Raw genomic sequence first — 19,168 nt, 5'->3', positions numbered from 1 at the left:
AGGGTGACAGTAATTTCTGTCTCATACTAGTATTACACATTTATGAAGCACGAAAAAGGTAATTTACATTACAGAAACACTTTGGAGCAGAGCTGACTATAACATAAATTAAGTTTTTATTATTTATTTGGGAAATTTAAGAAAATGTACCATATGCACAGCTGTATTCTCATCCCTCAACAAAACCACCACTGACAGGGCTGAACTTTCTGCATGTTCTTCTGGGTGAACTTTACGTTTTTGCTCATGGAGATATTGACGTGATAGGCAGGCGAACATCAGACTGTTTTAGCTTGAGGTATTTGTGAAAAGATGACATTTGTACACGGAAGAGAACATCTTAAAGAGCAAAGGTAGGAAGGGGGACTTCTCATGGGACACAGCCCTTGATTTCAGATTAATGTTCTCCTCTAAATTATTCAACTTTCATAATTACAACTAGTACCATAATTATATTTCAAAAATTACCTTTAGTAAAAATAAAAGGCTCCTTTCAGTTTAAATATGAAAAATTTAGTACACAGTGAGCTTTACCAATTTTCTTCATATATATATATTCATTATAAATTCTCAAATGCCCTTAAGGGGTCACATTCTTAGTGAATGAACACATAAAAATGGAATTTTTAAAACACAAGCTTGCCACACACAACAGTCAATTTGAAACTAAGTATTGATGGATAAAATAAATTCAATGTAGTTACGGCTAAAAATAACCAATACTACACATATAATATATGCATACACCTACAAACACATACTCAAACCTCTATTTCACCAAGGATTAATATGGTAACTACCAACATATAAAAGGGCTAAGAAGCAGAGAGACAAAATAAACATACTCATGTCTCCAGGAATGCAGATATTATGATTTAACTGTTGAGAATACAAGAAGGAAATACGTATTTGGACTCCCAGAAAAATGTAATTAAGGTAAATTTTTTCACAGATAGAAATCGCAATTTACTTGGAAACATGATACAGTTCATTTCTGATGCAATTTTTTTAACTTTTATTTATTAATATTAATTTACAATGTACAACTTTTGGATTATAACGGCTTTTTCCCCCCATAACCGCCCTCCCACCCGCAACAGTCCCATCTTCTCCCTCTCCCATCCCATTCGCATCAAGATTCATTTTCAATTATCTTTAATTACAGAAGATCAATTTAGTAAATACTAAGTAAAGATTTCAACAGTTTGCACCCACAAAAGAAACACAAAGTGTAAAGTACTGTTTGAGTACAGGTTATACTGTTAATTTGCATAGTACAATACACTAAGGACAGAGCTCCTACATGGGGAGTAGGTGCACAGTGACTCCCGTTGTTGATTTAACAATTGACACTCTTATTTATGGCGTCAGTAATCACCCAAGGCTCTTGTCATGAGCTGCCAAGGCTACGGAAGCCTCTTGAGTTCACCAACTCCGATCTTATTTAGACAAGGCCATAGTCAAAATGGAAGTTCTCTCCTCCCTTCAGAGAAAGGTACCTCCTTCTTTGATGGCCCATTCTTTCCACTGGGATCTCACTCACAGACATCTTTCATTTAGGTTGTTTTTTTGTTTTGTTTTGTTTTGTTTTTTTGCCAGAGTGTCTTGGCTTTCCGTGCCTGAAATACTCTCATGGGCTTTGTAGCCAGATCTGAATGCCTTAAGGGCTGATTCTGAGGCCAGAGTGCTGTTTAGGACATCTGCCATTCTATCAGTTAGTATTAGCAGACACTAGTCTTGTTTATGTGATCCCTTTGACTCTTAATCCTATCATTATGATCAATTGTGAACTGAAACCCATCACTTTGACTAGTGAGATGGCATTGGTACATGCCACCTTGATGGAATTGAATTGGAATCCCCTGGCATATTTCTAACTCTACCATTAGGGGTAAGTCCAATTGAGCATGTGCCCAACTGTACATCTCTTCCCTCTCTTATTCCCACTCTTATATTTAACAGGGATCACTTTTCAGTTAAATTTAAACACCTAAGAATAACGGTGTGTTAATTACAGAGTTCAACCAATAGTATTAAGTAGAACAAAAAATACTTAAAGGAATAAATTAGTAAGTGTTCCTCGACAGTCAGGACAAGGGCTGATCAAATTATTGTTTCTCATAGTATCCATTTGACTTCAACAGGTTTCCTTTTAGGTGCTCAGTTAGTTGTCACCCATCAGGGAGAATATATGATATTTGTGCCTTTGGGACTAGCTTAATTCACTCAGCATGATGTTTTCCAGATTCCTCCATTTTGTTGCAAATGACCAGATTTCATTTTTTTGACTGCTGTATAGTATTCTATAGAGTACATATCCCATAATTTCTTTATCCAGTGTTCTGTTGATGGGCATTTAGGTTGATTCCAGGTCCTAGCTATTGTGAGTTGAGCCGCAATAAACATTGAGGTGCAGACAGCTCTTTTATTTGCCAATGTAATTTCCTTTGGGTAAATTCCAAGGAGTGGGATGGCTGGGTTGTATGGTAGGGTTATATTCAGGTTTCTGAGGAATCTCCAGACTGACTTCCATAGTGGCTTGACCAGTTTGCATTCCCACCAACAGTGGGTTAGTGTCCCTTTTTCCCCACATCTGATGCAATTTAAAGATAAGAAATCCCCACACCAGTGCTTCTTTTATAGCTAGAATCACTTAGAAATTCAAGTGGTATTTCATTCATTCATCCATCCATCATTCAACAAATGTTTACCATGTGCCAGGCATCATTCCATGAAACGAAAATCTCTACCCTCGTGGAACTTATTCAAGAAGAGGAAACAATAATAAAGAAGACCGATTAGCAAAATATTAATAGCATTGAATAAATGCTGAATTGAAAAAGGAAACAAGAAAGGGATATATGAAGTCGTGTGGATAAGCACATTTGTATTTAGTGTAGTCAGGTAAGATCTCACTGAGAAAATAACATCTGGGTAACCTGTACCATAAGATATCTGGAGAAAAAAAGAACATTTCCAACAGAAGGTAGGCAATTGGATCAATGTTAGGCACCAACTCTGTAAAAGCCTTCCAGGATTCTATTTATCCCTGGCTGAGTTGGTACTTTTCCATATGTTTCCATAGAACAAAACCCCAAGCGTTATCATAGCCCCTATGCTATACTGAAATGGCCTATTTACATATTTTCTTAGCTCCTTGACAATAGCAAACAGGCTCATTTATCTAGTATCATTTGTTCCTAACAAGGTTTGGCATGCAAAACAAAATTTGCTGAATACATAAATGATCTTGAATGGAGCTAGGGTTCTTCAGAATACTCAGATCTACATAAATGGTAACAATTTTATTTAGCAACGCTCCCATTCTCAATCATTCTGTAACATTTTACATCTTCCAAGTCACTAAGACAACTCAGCCTAAAATTAGTTGGTTCCCTAATTTAAAAAGAAACATTAACTAACTTAATTAAGCTTCACCTAGCCAGAAGAAACTCCCAGTAGAAATCAAACAGAGGAGATTAAGTCAGTAATGTACAAAAGCACTTCTCTTTGTTTGCTCTCCATGGCACTCCCTATTAAATCTCTCTTTCTCTGTCCTCTCTACTTAATAAAATAAAGGCCACAGGAGAACCAGGAGCAAGTAATCAAAGTAGCACACAATGCCCCTCTCTCTTCCTTAACAGTTCTTCCTTTAGTACTTTCCAGAAGAAAAGCCTGGGGAATCGGACGCTGTCAGCAGGTGAGAGAAACAGTTCTTTTAAACACTTTGATGTCAAGCTGAACTGAAACCAGTGCACTAGTACAAACATCAAAAAGTTTAAGAGCCTAGATTCAAAATTTAAAAATCGGGATGAGTTACCAGACAAGCTTCTAGTTAAAATATACATGTGTAATTATCATATACATTTATGTAATTCACTAATTAAAAAAAAAAAAAAAAAAAACAGAAAATAAGGATGGCGACATTGCTCCCTAGTGAAGATTTCCCCAAAGCCTTTTCTCAGACTCGTGTTTAAGTAGGTATCAAATCCAGCATATTGATGCTAATAATATTTTTACAGTATATAAATGAACTTCCTAATCTATATACCAATTAAAATCTGACTTACTGTGCTCTTTTTAGTTCTTTCCCATCTAAGTGGTTCACAGGTGAATCCTGATATTGACATGAGTTATAGTATTTTTCTTCTTTCAAACATAAGAGTAGAAACAAGGCTTTCATATTCATAAAATGAGACCATGGCAATAGGCCCAAATCACAGAAATAGGTTTTTCTATGATACTTTATTTTTTCATTAATGTAATAATAATAAAAGAGAACAGAATCAAAGTAGTTCATAGATACAATTCTAAGAATACAGTAATACTCTCTTCCTCCCTCCCAGTCTCTCCCTCCCTTTCTTTTTTTCCCTTTTTTTAGTTTTTGCACTAACATATTTTTAATTAACATTACAGTCAGGGGGCCTAATGCTCCACTAAATAAAGACATCAACAAGTAAAATGTAACAAGATCCTAGTTCAGCAGTTTTGAATCATAAACTAAACCTCTTTTAAAAGCTGAAAATGCATAGCTAATATAAAACATGGTATATAATAGCTTTTCAGGGAATTTATATTATCTCTATAATGGGATACAGCCCAAAATGAACAGCAATCTCATTTGGTAATGAGTCTTCCATATTCAGTCCCAACGAGGTCCCTGTCACAGTACTCAAAGAACAATAAAAAGCATATAAAAAATTCCCAGGATTATTTTGTTTTGCTTTGTTTTGTCTTACTGTTCAACACTGAACACTCTTAGGAGTTGGTTAGGACTTTTTGCCCCAAAACTCATGCAGGTATTTAATATCTTAATGGTTGATTGATTACAGGTGAATATTTAATCTAATTATGGCACCTGAGAGGTGGATTTGGTGGGAGGTGCTTAGGTCATTGAAGGCATGTTCTCAGTCAGTTCTTCTGAGAGGATCATTACTCAAATTCAAGTTCTGCCTACCTGCTCTCCTCCCTTCTTGACTTATCCATGTGACCAATCCTCTGCACCTGCAATGACCAACCTCCACAGATGCCAGTGTGGGGGACAGCCCCATCTTGAACTGTAACCTCCTAACTATAAGCTTAAGCAAACCTTTACTTTCCCAAGATGCTGTGCTCGGGTATTTTAGTTAAAATGTTAAAATACTAACTAATAAAAATTCTTATTATTATGTTTAAAATCTCCTTGTTTGAATCTTGGAAGGAAGCAGGCCCCAATGTCTACAATCCAATCAAAAACCGGCAAGGTAGTTCCTCCCCACTCCCTGGTATTCTGGGCATGTGACCTAAGTTTGGCCAACTAGATGCTAGCACCATCACCCTATAAGAGCTGACTCAAGGCAGCAGGTGTAATTAGCAGACAATCTGAGGGTACTGCTGCCCTTTCTCCCACAAAGGTGCCATTTTTCTAAGCCTGGTTCTTCTGTCTTCCCTCACAACGAAGTTGTGATTTCTTGATGATATTCAGCCTGAGTAAGTGGGCTGATAACATTTCTCTTAGATTTGCAACAACTAAGAATTGAAGGGGTAATTATTTTGCCCAAGTTGCCTTTCCTGAAATTCTTTACAAGGCTAGACAAGAACACTACTGACCCAAAAGAATGTAACTTCAGAAAATCTAGGAGAGTTGAGCACACTTTTTTTTTTTTTTTTACAGATAGAGTTAGACAGTGAGAGAGACAGAAAGGTCTTCCTTCCGTTGGTTCACCCCCAAATGGCTGCCACAACCTGTGCTGCACAGATCCGAACCCAGGAGCCAGGTGCTTCTTCCTAGTCTCCCATGCGGGTGCAGGGACCCAAGCACTTGGGCCATTCTCCACTGCCCTCCTGGGCCACACTCCACTGCCCTCCTGGGTCACAGCAGAGAGCTGGACTGGAAGAGGAGCAACTGGGACTAGATCCCGGCACCCAGATGGGATGCTGGCACAGCAGGAGGATTAACCAAGTGAGCCATGGCGCCGGCCCCTGAGTACACTTTCTAAAAAGCAAATAGAATCCTTGAATGAGTTCAAAAAGGAAAAGAAAAGAATGTATTTCAAAAAGCCTTCAAATATCGAATGCTTGCAAACCCAGCGTGACAAACTCTGCTTAACCAGTATTTCTCAACCAGTGGCAGTTTTGCCACTTAAGGGACATCAGCAATGTTCAGAGACATATCACACTCATCCCAAGTGAGGGATGGGTGCTACTGGCATCTAGTGGGCACTCAAGGAAGCTGCCAGATATCCTACAATGTATATGATGGCCTCCATTAACAAATTATCTGACCCATAACATCAGCAGCACCCAGGGTGAGAAACTCTACCCTGTACCACCATCTCTCTTTAAATCACATGTAAACAAATGTCTTCCCAGAAAAACAACACCTATCACAGCTAAAACACTTTGGTGATTCTTAAATCTTCTATCTGGGGCCAGTATTGTGGCACAGGGTGTTTTAAGCTACTGCCTGTGACACCAGCATCCTGTATGAGCGCTGGGTCAAGGCCCTGCTGTTCCACTTCCCATGTGGTTCTCTGTTAATGCACCTGGGAAAGCAGTGGAAGATGGTCCAAGTTCTCTGGCCCCTACCACCCATGTGGGAGGTCTGGATGGAATTCCTGGCTCCTGTCTACCATCTGGCCAAGACTGTTACTGTAGAGATTTGGGGAGTCAACCAATGGAAGAAGTACTCTCTCTCGCTCTCTCCCTCCCCTTCCTCTAGGCATCGCTGCCTTCCAGAAAAATACTTTTAAAAAAAAAATACTTATTTTAAAAGAAGAACCTGTATCTATCCTAATGTTAAAAGAAAAATAATTTCATAACTCAGATGACAATACCATAATCCATCTGAGAACTCCACAGGAGGGAAATAACCAAAAAAGAGCTAATAAGGCAAAGAAATGAAAGTCTGCAGAGGACCAGGAGCATCTGAGGGAATGACAAGACACCCAGAGTGAAAAAAAAAAGTCACTTGCACTGCCAGGAATGTTGTGAACTGAAGCTTGGGAAGGATGCTGTGAGCAAATTTTGAAGTGTCTTATCCATTGCCAAAGCCTGGATATGTCTTTTTGAACACCAGCAGTTTTTAAAAAAAAGTTTTTAAGTAGAAGCACACAGATTCTTAGGAAGGAATCTGCAAAGTCCCCTTTGCCAGGAGCAGCGGCTGGTAATACGGAAGGCACTTAGAGGCTGCTTCTGAAGTACAAGAATGAGGAGCAGCTGGACTAAGGTGATGGTAACGTGGATGGAGATCAAACTGAACCACGTTCTTGAGATTTACTTACTTCTCCCTGTAAAATGAGTGTCTTTCAGTACTGTGAGATGTATATTAAAGGGATAAAAACTATCTAAAATGGGCCGGCACCGCGGCTCAATAGGCTAATCCTCCACCTAGCGGCACCGGCACACCGGGTTCTAGTCCCGGTCGGGGTGCCGGATTCTGTCCCGGTTGCCCCTCTTCCAGGCCAGCTCTCTGCTGTGGCCCGGGAAGGCAGTGGAGGATGGCCCAAGTGCTTGGGCCCTGCACCCCATGGGAGACCAGGATAAGTACCTGGCTCCTGCCTTCGGATCAGCACGGTGCGCCGGCCGCAGCATGCCAGCCATGGCGGCCATTGGAGGGTGAACCAACGGCAAAAAGGAAGACCTTTCTCTCTGTCTCTCTCTCACTATCCACTCTGCCTGTCAAAAAAAAAAAAAAAAAATCTAAAATGGCTATAAATCTGTATTTACTCCCCATGTGTATCAAAAGGAAAACATGGTAACAAGTCAAAGCATTTAGAGAATTAAAGTCTACACAATGAGAATGCATTCTATTCAAGTAATTTCTATGTGACTCGCAATACAGGGAAACTTTTGTTGTTACCTGCTCCAGGACTTCTTTATAGGTAATAGTTGCTTTCGTATCTGTGACAGGACTGTCATAGATGATAGCAATCTTGTCCCCTTTACCATTTTCAATATGACGATCAATGGCATTGTAACAAATGTTAAGCATTCCTTCCACAAACCTGAAAAATAAAAATAAAAAAATACTAAGAAAGTCATTGGAAAAGAAAAATGAATGATTCCTTCCAGAGTACAGAGTTGCTTAACCAAGTTACTATATTTCTAGTTTGACAAAGCTGACCTTAAAACAGTGTTTCTCAGTGCACAGTATGCCAGGTAATGATAGCTGTAAACTAAATATTTAAGATGGTACAGGGTATTTTTATTTTAATAAATATGTATTTATTTTGATGTGCACTAGAAAAAATATACCTCACACTTCAAACTGACAACTTCATGGATTTTATTGCTCGAGATCAAACTAGAGTACAGAGCACCAAAGTAATGTATGATGATGAAGTGAATATACAAGGGCAGCTCAGAGGCATGAGAGATTATGAGAGGGTAAATGGTAGATACATGACTGAAATGTTGGTATAGGCTGCAAACTTACTGCAAAATTCAGTTCTTCCTTAAAAGAGCTGTATGTATTTTTTGTTTCCATTAAATGTAATCTCTCCAATTGCATGAAGAATAATTTTTTTACATGTTTCAAATGCTTCATAATCTGAATAAGGAATGGAGATGCACATAAAAATGTTAATTAGTTTTTTAAAACCCTTTGCAACTTAGTATTTTTACCTCTTACTTGATCAATGCCTTCCTTTGGAAACCTAGTTATCATGTAGATACACGGAGATACTTTTTAAGGAAATGAAGCTAATTTTTCTTTAAAAAGCACTTTATATTTGCCATTTTTTAGAAGGAGGAGATTTACACAAAATGTGCAAGTATAGTAATGGTCCATTTCTCCCAATATCAGAGTACCCAAATCAGAACAATGCAAATTAATACAAAAATATATTGAAACCAAAAGAAAAAGTCCTGTTAAATAGCTTAATATCACCTTCAGGTCATCACTCAGAGAGTCCTGTGTGAAATGAAGCAACGAATTAAAAGCAGCTGAGGATACAAGGGCAGCATTAAGAAATAATAGACGCAGAAGACAGCAGGAGGAAGGATCATTTATTCAAGGTCAAATGACCCTATCCACTTCAGTAACTCAATGTGGCTACCTACTACCTACAGCATAGCACAAGGCGTAATTAATGCAATGGTTCTGAAACCCCAAGTGTGACAGATCGGATATCCCTTCAAAAATACTACTTCTTCCTCTTATCCTACCTCCACTGAAAATATTTTTATTCCCTTTGCCCCATGCTCAATGAGTGGAGAACATCTCTCTTGATTTGGGGCTCATTCACATATTCGTACTGGATTGACTAACACAATGTCAGCAGACATGACGCACACAGAGGGAACCACCGGCATGAATGGGCTGCTGCTTCTGCACGTTTATCTTCTCCAGAGGTAGAGACTCCCAGGTGTATCTATTGCCTCCTCAGTATAAAACCCAGAATGAGAATCTGTAAGTACAATGATCAACCAAAAGAAGCAGGGAGACCAGCCTGGCCAGATCTATCTACGTGACTTGAGATAACACTCACAGCCATGCCTACCCAGATCAGCCCATGACAATCTGCAGATGCATGAAAATAAATGGTAACTGTTCTATTTTGTGAATATTTTTGTGATTACTCAAATAGCCTAATTGTGACATAACTAACCAAGACATCAAGAAAAAAGGTAATGTATTCTATTGCAGATATAAGCAAAGGTGTTCCACAGGATCTTTCTGCAAAAATCCATATTCCGGGACCGCATTGTGACATAGGTTAAATCACCTCTTAAAATTAGAAATCCAAAAGAAAATTTCGATCCCCTCACCTTCCACATCTAGTAAGTTATACATAATTTCACATCTCCTTAATTGTCTCTGTAATTGTTTGTTCTCTCATTGATCACCTGACATTCAAAGACCACGTCCTAACCTTGCTAAAAACAAGAGGACTGCATTTTCTCAAGCCATCTCCCTTCACTACTAAAGAGTGTAAATATTATCTTAGTGTAAGTATTACCACGTGAACTGGTGTACAAAATCATTTAATATAGTTCTCAAAATCAGGGAAAAAAAGCTTTAGATAACAAAATCCATTCATCTGCACAGCTTAACTTCCTTTCAACCAACTTCACACACTTCTGGGATAAGTGAACTAGAAAAGTCGCTGTTCCTTCACTCCAGTCAGCTGATTCTTCGTGACTGTCCTTCAGCTGCACCACCCACCCACCCTGAGCAGCACTGAGGCCCTGGGCACCTATCTCTACCCTATCACATCATAGTAATATTGTCCCTCTTCCTTACGTATTGCGTTATCAGACTGCAGCCTTCCTGAGCAAAGTCTGAGCCATATTCTCCTTGCAGTCTTAGGATCTTACTACAGCATTTGCCATGTTAGACAATCAATAAATTGTTGGTAATTGCTTGAATGAAAATATTAGTACACTTTCGAAAGGTATTGGATTTAGTAGCTAGGTAGACTAACCAGGAAGTTTTTACTATGCCATTTAAACATTCAAAAGAATAATGCCAGGGCATTTGGTGAGGACTGAGACAAAGTCACACTGAAAGCGAAGTCTTTAGACATCCAGACTGATTTCCAGTCTACAGCAGCCTTCCTCCGTCATTCCCATTCTGTTATGGAGTCTATGCTTTTTTTAATTTCAGTTACTATATTTTTAAGTTCTAAATTTCTATTTGTTTCTTCTTTATATGTTTCATTTTTTTCAATGAGAATTTTTTTGAGACTTAAATTTCTTTCAAGTATGTTCATAATTGTTTATTGAACTATTTTTATGGGGCTGCTTTGAAATTCTTGGCAGATATTCTAATGTCTATTTCATCTCAGTGCTGGCATCTATTGATTTTTTTTTCTCGTTGAAGGCTCTGGGGCTTATTTAGAGATCTTATTTAAGACTTCTATTTTAGCAAGCCTCCTCCGACACTGCGCTAATGTGCAGGAAGGCAATTCATTATTACAGGGATAGTAAGTTTCAGTTCATCACTAGTTGTCTTTATTACTCTCTAGAGCTGAAGGATGTCTCATTATGGATGGACTAGGGTGCAAGCTCAGGCCCCCACAGGGCTTCCATAATATCTTCCTGTATGGGTGAGGAGGAGGAGGAACCTTCATCCTGCTCACCTTCCTCTTTATCAGCATCAAAGTTCTGACTTCTCACATAAACTTACCTGATAACCCCAGAGAAGACAGTGATGCTTGGGCATGTTACAACCTGGAAGGAGTAGATGTCTAGTATCTCCATCAGGTTTTGACTAAGAGAACTGTATTTTACAGGAGAACAGTGTTGGGGCCAGAGGTTACTTTCTGAAGTGTTTGGCCAGCTCACAGGGATTATTAACTCAAAGTTTTCAGCCATGCTAAGCGGCTCCTTTCTTCGTTCTTCTGTCACAGAGACAACATTTTGGTCAGGGCTTTTTCAGTTTGCACTACTCAGTGTTTCTGGATTGCCAGCTACCCCAGCATTCAGTGTGGTCTACTTGAGGCATAAAGAAAACTCAGGGAGCTCATTACATGGCATTCTTCATGTCCCAAAATTTCCAGACCTTTGAATCTTCACGTGTGTATTTGATCTATACAATGTCTTTGTTTCCTTTTACTATATTTAGCAGAATAATAAAGAGAAATATTATTTCTCTATTTTTCTCCAAAATAGGAAGTCCTAAAAGACATTTATTAGGCCATGACTTTATGTGTTCTGACTCATTTAATCAAAACATAACACCCTCCTATGTGGTTGGTACTATTATTAACCTTGTTTTATATACAAGAAGACTGATAACAGTAACTTGCTCAGAGCAGCCCAACTAACTAATGGTAGAGATGCTGTGTAAGTGCCTCCGGAGGGCGGGGGGGCACACCCCCCTGAAATTAGTTAGAGGCATGGCCGCAGTTTCTGCTCACACTAAAACAGGCCAGGGATGGGCACACCTGCCCCAAAGGAATGTGGCCTCAGGAGCAGCAGGGGGCTAATGGACATGAATTGGTCCTGGAGTATTGTTGGGAATCTGTAAATTTGCACAAACATCTAAATGGACCTGTCTAAGGATTTACAACACAGCTTTAATCCCTATGTTAGACCACCAGACCGAATTCCTTTTTCCAAATCCGTAAGTTGCCTCTCTGCACTGCGACCAGGATGGGAGGGAGGGGAAAACTGATAGTGGTGATCAGAGAGGAGGACATGGTGACTGGTGTCCTGCTGGGTGGAATCGGGGAGCTTAACAAGAACCCCCACCCTAATTTCCTGGTGGTGGAGAAGGACATGACCATCACTGAGATCAAAGACACTTTCCGGCAGTTCTCAGCCGGGACAACACTGGCGTCATCCTCATCAACCAGTACCTCGGAGAGACAGTGCAGCACGTCCTGGACGCCCACCAGCTCTCCATCCCGGCTGTTCTGCAGATCCCTTCCACAGAGCACCCCAATGACGCCAACATTGTACCCCTAAGCCCTTCGACATTGCGGAGCATGACTTCACAGGCACTACTCATTAACAAGTTCGATTTTTTTCCAATTGCTTGCAACTTTTGATTAGCTTAATGCTGAAATGACTGATGCCGCAGGGTTGTCTATATAAAGAACACCCTTAAATTTTTAAAATTTAAAGATATCATTTGGAGCAAGCAAGAAAAAAAAGTCCAAAAGGGGTAAGGACTTGCAAGGAGAACTTTTTTTTAAAAGATACAAAATTAGTACAACTCTAGAAGCAGTTACAGATAATGACTATACCAATATAAATTGGCTAAACTTAGAGATTGGTTCACAGTATACGACTGAACCAAATGATCTGCAAGGGACATTCCAGCTCAGGAATTTGATTACTATATTATGACAAAATTCTTATTTCATTTTAAGTCAGATCATTTCAGTAAAGGTCAATTGAATGCCTTCTATGTGCTGTCTCTCCAAGGTTCTTTTTATATTAATGGGCAGGTTTTAAATGGTTTGTCTCTCCAGAGTATAAAACAACTACCGCTACTATAGAAAATGAGAAAATATGCTTTGGAGTATTTTCTTTTGTTCTTTCAACATAAATATTACTTAATGTTTAGATAGTTTAATATTTTGTCTCTGTGTTTAGGATTACATTACAAGCATTTTTCAAGGGTCTTACACATTCTCAAAAATCATGCTTGATGATGGCATAATTTTCTGTTTAACAGCTGTTCAATAAGAAAGCTAATCTAACATTGTTGCAAATTATCTTTCACAACACTCATTATTTTATATGATCCTAGGATAAGGCTTCCTGTAGAGGAACGTTGGTCGCATTTATTTTATCGCATTTGCAGGCTTGATTTCTGCAATCAAATGTGCATATAAACACACAGACACATTAAAATTGAATAATCAAATTGCTTTCTGGAAATACTGAATAAATTTACATTCCCATCAGCATTACCCGAATGACCATTTCATCATATTCCTCTAAACACAGATTATTTTCAATTTTCTTTGATTTGAAAAGTGAAAAATAGTTTTCAGTTTGGTACTTTGCTATTAATATTAAGTAGAATGTCTTAACAATTTTTAAGAGCTCTTTACATAGGATACTGAACCTGTGGTCTGACAGAGTTATAAATGATTTTCTCATTTATTCACTAATTTTAATTAATGATGCTTCCTGACATAAAAATATTTTATATTTGTATGTACTCATTAAGATTATTTTTCTTTGCATTTTTCCCCAGGAATAATTCTGACTATCCTCTTCTGATGTAGTCTTCTACATTGATTCCTAAAGTGGTCCAATAATGTATACATATATATGAAATCTGCATGTAATATCTGCTATATACTACATATCATACATATGCATTAAATTACATGTGTGAGATGATATATAAATACAACTATGCTTATTTATCAACTAGCAATTTTCCAAGCATAATTTTTGATTAATCTTTAGTACATTCATTTTTGATACTTCATTCCTCCCATAAGTATTAAATCTAATTTATACCAGATTCTTTTTCATGGTTACATAGTTTCTGGATATAACCACTGGAATGTTCTGTCAGTATGAATAGTTCTACCTTTCAACTCAACTTTCAGGTTAAGAATCAAAGTCTTCATGTTCTTTATCCTATCTCATCCCCCTAAAAGAAATTCCTTCCACTGAAAGCTTAAAAAAATTTGAATGTACCCCATATTCCATTTCAACAATAAAAAAATTATATGTAACACTGAAACTAAATTGATAGCAATGACGCAACAACCTGCAGAGGTGCCACCACCAGTTCAGGATAGTGGAAAATTTCTGTATCTATAAAGCAGAACAGAGTAACTGCTGAATTCCTAAGTCATGGAAGACATGGTAGATCCAAGTATACTGATACAGAAGAAATCCATAATGTTTCATATATTGTTAAGTTTTGAAAAGGAAAATACAGAAAAATTTATACACCCACAACAGATCAATCAACATTCCTGAGGAAACTATAAACCCTGATCAGGTAATAAGAAGGCTCATAAAAAAACCTCTCAAGTAGACTCTGAAATGAACTCAAGCTCTGAGGCAGGCAGGAATAAAAAGGGGACATGGGTGTTTGGATGTTTAATTAGGACATAAGCCTTACATACTCCTCCCCTACACACATACACACACACACACACACACACACACACATTGACACATAAGTCACACTAAGTTTTACTGGCCTAGAATGCATCTTTCCGAGATGGGAGACTTTCTGCATGGGTGATCATGTAGAAGATTTATCTGTGTAACTTACCCAAGACCTAGAAACCCTACTTACTATTAACACCTGGAAATCTTCTCTCCTTCGCCAACCAGAACTCTAGTAATCAAAACTTGTTTGTATTGACCAGAAAAGAAAGAACTTAACTAAGATTCTGAAATATATTCCACTAAGCTACCTGCATCTTGACACTCAGATGAACATATTCATGTGTATGCGTATAGATAAATAGGTAATATATAGGTAGATAATAGATAGTCACACAAGAAAAAAAGGAAAGAGGAAGAGGGAAGGAAGAAAACACACAATTCAAGGTTAGGATATGAAAATAACATATTTTCAACATATATAAAGAGAAAAGCTGTATTTGCAACTTCAGTAATATGTTTAAAGTACACCATAAATCAATACAAAACAGGCACAAATCTTTATATGATATCAATTGAAAATGGTAAGTACTAAAAATCATGGCCAATCTTAGGAGCAATCAAGAAAATGTACATTCAAATAATAACAAGATGCAATTTTTCCTATCAAATTGATGTAACGATATTGTACACAGTGTTAGTGAGAATAAAGAGAAATCAACATTCACATGTACTACGGGTAAGCAAATAAATGAGGAAGGCTTATCATCAGTGTCTATCAAGATTTTGAATTTTATGCAGCATCATGAAATCATTAAGACAATAAAAATTATCATATGGAACAATGTCTAAAATGAACCATTAACTTAGCCAAAGCAAGTTGCTTGTGTGTTTATGTGTCATATACAAGCACAGAAAGGCATATGAACCAAAATACAGCAAAGTATTAATAAAGGTAAACTCTTAACTGGGAGCAATGATGGAAAAGGGGTAGTCTACATTTTATATAATAAAATTTCTATGCTATTGATTTTATGTATTAAATGGTTGGTTAAATAATATTTTTTACATGTTTTAATAGTCTAGTTTACTTGGCTTTTTAACTGACTGAATCTATTATCCCAGAATCAGTATAAATACCATAAAAAAGATTGAGTAGAAACATCATTTTTAAGTTTTCTTATAAAAAATGATTTCTTACACTTTCTACATCGAAATTAAATTTTAAGATACTTTTAAACCATAAACTTTTTTTTTTTTTTTAGACAGGCAGAGTTAGACAATGAGAGACAGACAGAGAGAAAGGTCTTCCTTCCGTTGGTTCACCCCTAAAATGGCCACCACAGCCAGGCGGAAGCCAGGAGCCAGGTGCTTCCTCCTGGTCTCCCACATGGGTGCAGGGCCCAAACTTGAGCCATCCTCCACTGCACTCCCGGGCCACAGCAGAGAGCTGGACTGGAAGAGGAGCAACCAGGACAGAAGCCGGTGCCCCAACCAGGACTAGAACCTGGGGTGCTGGCACCGCAAGAGGAGGATTAGCCAAGTGAGATGCAGCACCAGCCAAAACCATAAACATTTCTTATGATTTTCTCACCAGAGTCAATGGCAAGCAGCTAGACAACAGCCAACAGTAAACACTTACACAGAGGCTTCAAATAACTAAGATAGACCTACTATAATCCTATAATCCTCATTTCTGCTGGCCACCATGATTGCAGTGGCCCAGGCACTTTTAAGATGACACTCATAGTCATACGAAGTGAGGCATGGCCACGTGGCTTGCTCTGGTCTGTGACATGACCACAAAAATAACACAAGTGCTGCAGTTTCCACATAGTTTGGTCCCTCTGAAATACAAGGTGGAGTTTAACCACCATTGTGAGGTATTAAGAAGATGGAAATTTAATCCAATTGTAACATTTAGAGGTAGGTAGTAAAACTTAGTGTGACTTATGTGTAAGTGTGTGTAGGAGAGGAGTGTGTATGGTTATGTCCTAATTAAACATCCAAACATCCATGTCCCCTTTTTAATTCCTGCCTGCCTCTGAGCTTGAATTCATTTCAGAGTCTAATTGAGAGGTTTTATTGTGAGCCTTCTTATTAATCGACTAGGATTAGATAAATCTATCAGAGTAGAATCCTCACAAATGAAACCTGGTGGCTTAATAAGAAGTGTCAAATCAACCAGATGAGATACAAAGGGCTTCCAGTCTTTTGCTACCAACCAGCAAGAAGCTCATCACTAGATGCAGCCCCTCAACCTGGGATATTCAGCCCTATGAGCCAAAGGAAATTCCATTTTTTTAATTTACGCTGTCTGAGGCATTATGTTTTTTTAATTATTTAAAAGATTTATTTATTTATTTGAAAGTCAGAGAGTGAGAGAATACAGACAGAAAGCAAGAGAGAGATCTTCCATCAGCTGGTTCACTCTCCAGATGGCTGCAAAGGCCAGTGCTGGGCCAGGAGCTTCATCCAGGTCTCTCACATGGCAGACAGGAGCCCAAGTATTTGGGCCATCTTTAATGCTTTTCCCAGGCCATTAGCAGGGAGCTGGATCAGAAATGGAGCAGCCAGGACTAGAACCGGCACACATATGGGATGCTGACATCATAGGCTACAGTGAGAGGTAGACACAAAGAGAGAGACAGAGAAAGAAGAGGCGGGGATGGGGGGGTCTTCCAACCTCTGGTTCACTCCCCAAATGGGTGCAATGGCTGGAGTGCGCCGATCCAAAGCCAGGAGCTTCTTCTGAGTCTTCCACATGGGTGCAGGAACCCCAGGACTTGGGCCATCCTCTACTGCTTTCCCAGGCCATAGCAGAGAGCTGGATCAGAAGCGGAGCAGTTGGAACTCAAACTAGGGTCCATTGTAGGCCGGGGTTCTAACCCACTGCATCACAGCACAGGCTCCAAGATCCATCAATTTTGACAAATACAAACACTTCAAAAACATCGTATTCTATAACTTAGAAGGCAGAGATACACATTCCTGGCAAGTGAAATGGTAGTAACTTTAAGTAGCTGTCCGCACACCGACACTCTTCACTAAGGTTCTGTGTCCTTGACAAGGAGTCAGAGGCACACCCTGACAGATACACACTAGAGCCTGAGCTCTCGGAGGAGAAGCAGAGGGTGCTCTGAAGGGAACCTGCAGAGGGGAAAGCTCTCCCATCCCTTCTAGGCTGACTTCTTCAAGATAATTCTCTATTTCATCTTACCCTTTTCTCAATCAGCCTGCTAGCTTACATCTCACATAAAAGCCTGGCTTCAGTCTTGGCAGGCACTCTTGCTCAAATTTGATTGTTTTTGTCCTTCAATTTAGCCTACCTGAATATTCTCTGTCTTTCCTAATATTTTTTTTTTTTTTTTTTTTGACAGGCAGAGTGGACAGTGAGAGAGAGAGACAGAGAGAGAAAGGTCTTCCTTTGCCGTTGGTTCACCCTCCAATGGCCGCCGCTGCAGCCGGCGCACCGCGCTGATCCTGGCAGGAGCCAGGAGCCAGGTGCTTTTCCTGGTCTCCCATGGGGTGCAGGGCCCAAGCACCTGGGCCATCCTCCACTGCACTCCCTGGCCATAGCAGAGAGCTGGCCTGGAAGAGGGGCAACCGGGACAGAATCCGGCGCCCCAACCGGGACTAGAACCCGGTGTGCCGGCGCCGCAAGGTGGAGGATTAGCCTATTGAGCCACGGCGCCGGCTTGTCTTTCCTAATATTAACTTTAGCTCAACCTTAGGCCTTGCTCATCATCAAGTAAGTTTGACTGGGACATGAATTTGGCCTCCACACTGGGCCAATTCAGTGAATGTGGATGTGTGTCCAAAGGGGTTTGAAGACAGCGAAAGCCCAATATGCTCCATGGCTGTCTTGAACGCTGGGCGTAAGGAGAAACTGTCAGCAAACATCTCCCTAATTCTCTGTTCTCATCAATTTCCCATCACCACCAGTTTACAACCTGCCCTTTACTGAAAACTAATTCTTTTGTATCATTATTATTTGAGAGGCAGACAGACAGAAAGGGAGAAAATCAGAGAGACAGAAAAAGGGCACTCGGATTCGCTGGTTCATGTGTTAAGTGTCTACAACAGCAAGGACTATACACAGTGCTTGGGCCAGGAGCCAGGAATCCAACCCGTGTCTCACACATGGGCAATAGGGATGCAACAAACTGAGCCATCGAATGATGCCTCCCAGGGTCTGTAATAGCTGGAGGCTGGAATCAGGAGCTGAAGCTGGAAATTAAACCCAGATACTCCAACACAGAACACAGGTGAAGTCCCAACTGGTATCTCACTCACCAGGCCAAAAACCACCCTCTTTGTAATTTAAATATATACTTCTTGTTCATATACTTTAAAAGGCAATAAAACTCCAGCACTACCAAAAATACTTTTTCCAGCAGAAGAAATTGATGGCACTTAATCTGTGACTTTCATAGCTCAGCTACAGAAAATTGAAATGGTCAAGTACAAAATGTTTACCTCAATTCCACTACCTTTTCTCATTCCAATAACACAAATTAATATTTCCGTCAGTGTGGCCTATCATATGAAACTCAGAAACTTTCATATTTCACTTTTCCTGAAATAACTATGGAAATGGTCCTCCAACACACCATATTGAGTAGTCACAATGCTATAATTCTCCCTGTACTTT

The 19,168-nt window shown here is 39.2% G+C and overlaps 1 protein-coding gene across 6 annotated transcripts in view; it reads right to left on the bottom strand.

Annotated features, from left to right (window-relative positions):
• ACSS3 (acyl-CoA synthetase short chain family member 3) overlaps positions 1–19,168 on the bottom strand; it is a 371,082-nt gene that overhangs the window by 160,484 nt on the left and 191,430 nt on the right. For 4 of the 6 annotated variants that reach the window (XM_008256845.5, XM_089307515.1, XM_089307516.1 and 1 more), the window contains one exon: positions 7,841–7,985. In XM_008256845.5, coding sequence (XP_008255067.2) covers positions 7,841–7,972 — 132 coding nt within the window. In that variant the 5' untranslated portion in view covers positions 7,973–7,985. Of the gene's footprint in view, positions 1–7,840; positions 7,986–8,416; positions 8,531–19,168 lie in introns of all 6 variants that reach the window. The other 2 variants (XM_089307518.1, XM_089307519.1) reach the window with 1 other exon arrangement.

Source organism: Oryctolagus cuniculus, chromosome 11 (genome assembly GCF_051225735.1).
Source record: "Oryctolagus cuniculus isolate XC-2025 breed Fujian yellow rabbit chromosome 11, ASM5122573v1, whole genome shotgun sequence".
In the NCBI taxonomy this organism is placed as follows: Eukaryota; Metazoa; Chordata; class Mammalia; order Lagomorpha; family Leporidae; genus Oryctolagus; species Oryctolagus cuniculus.
The sequence above is the reverse complement of the archived record's forward strand: the minus strand, read 5'-3'. Positions and strand labels throughout refer to the sequence as shown.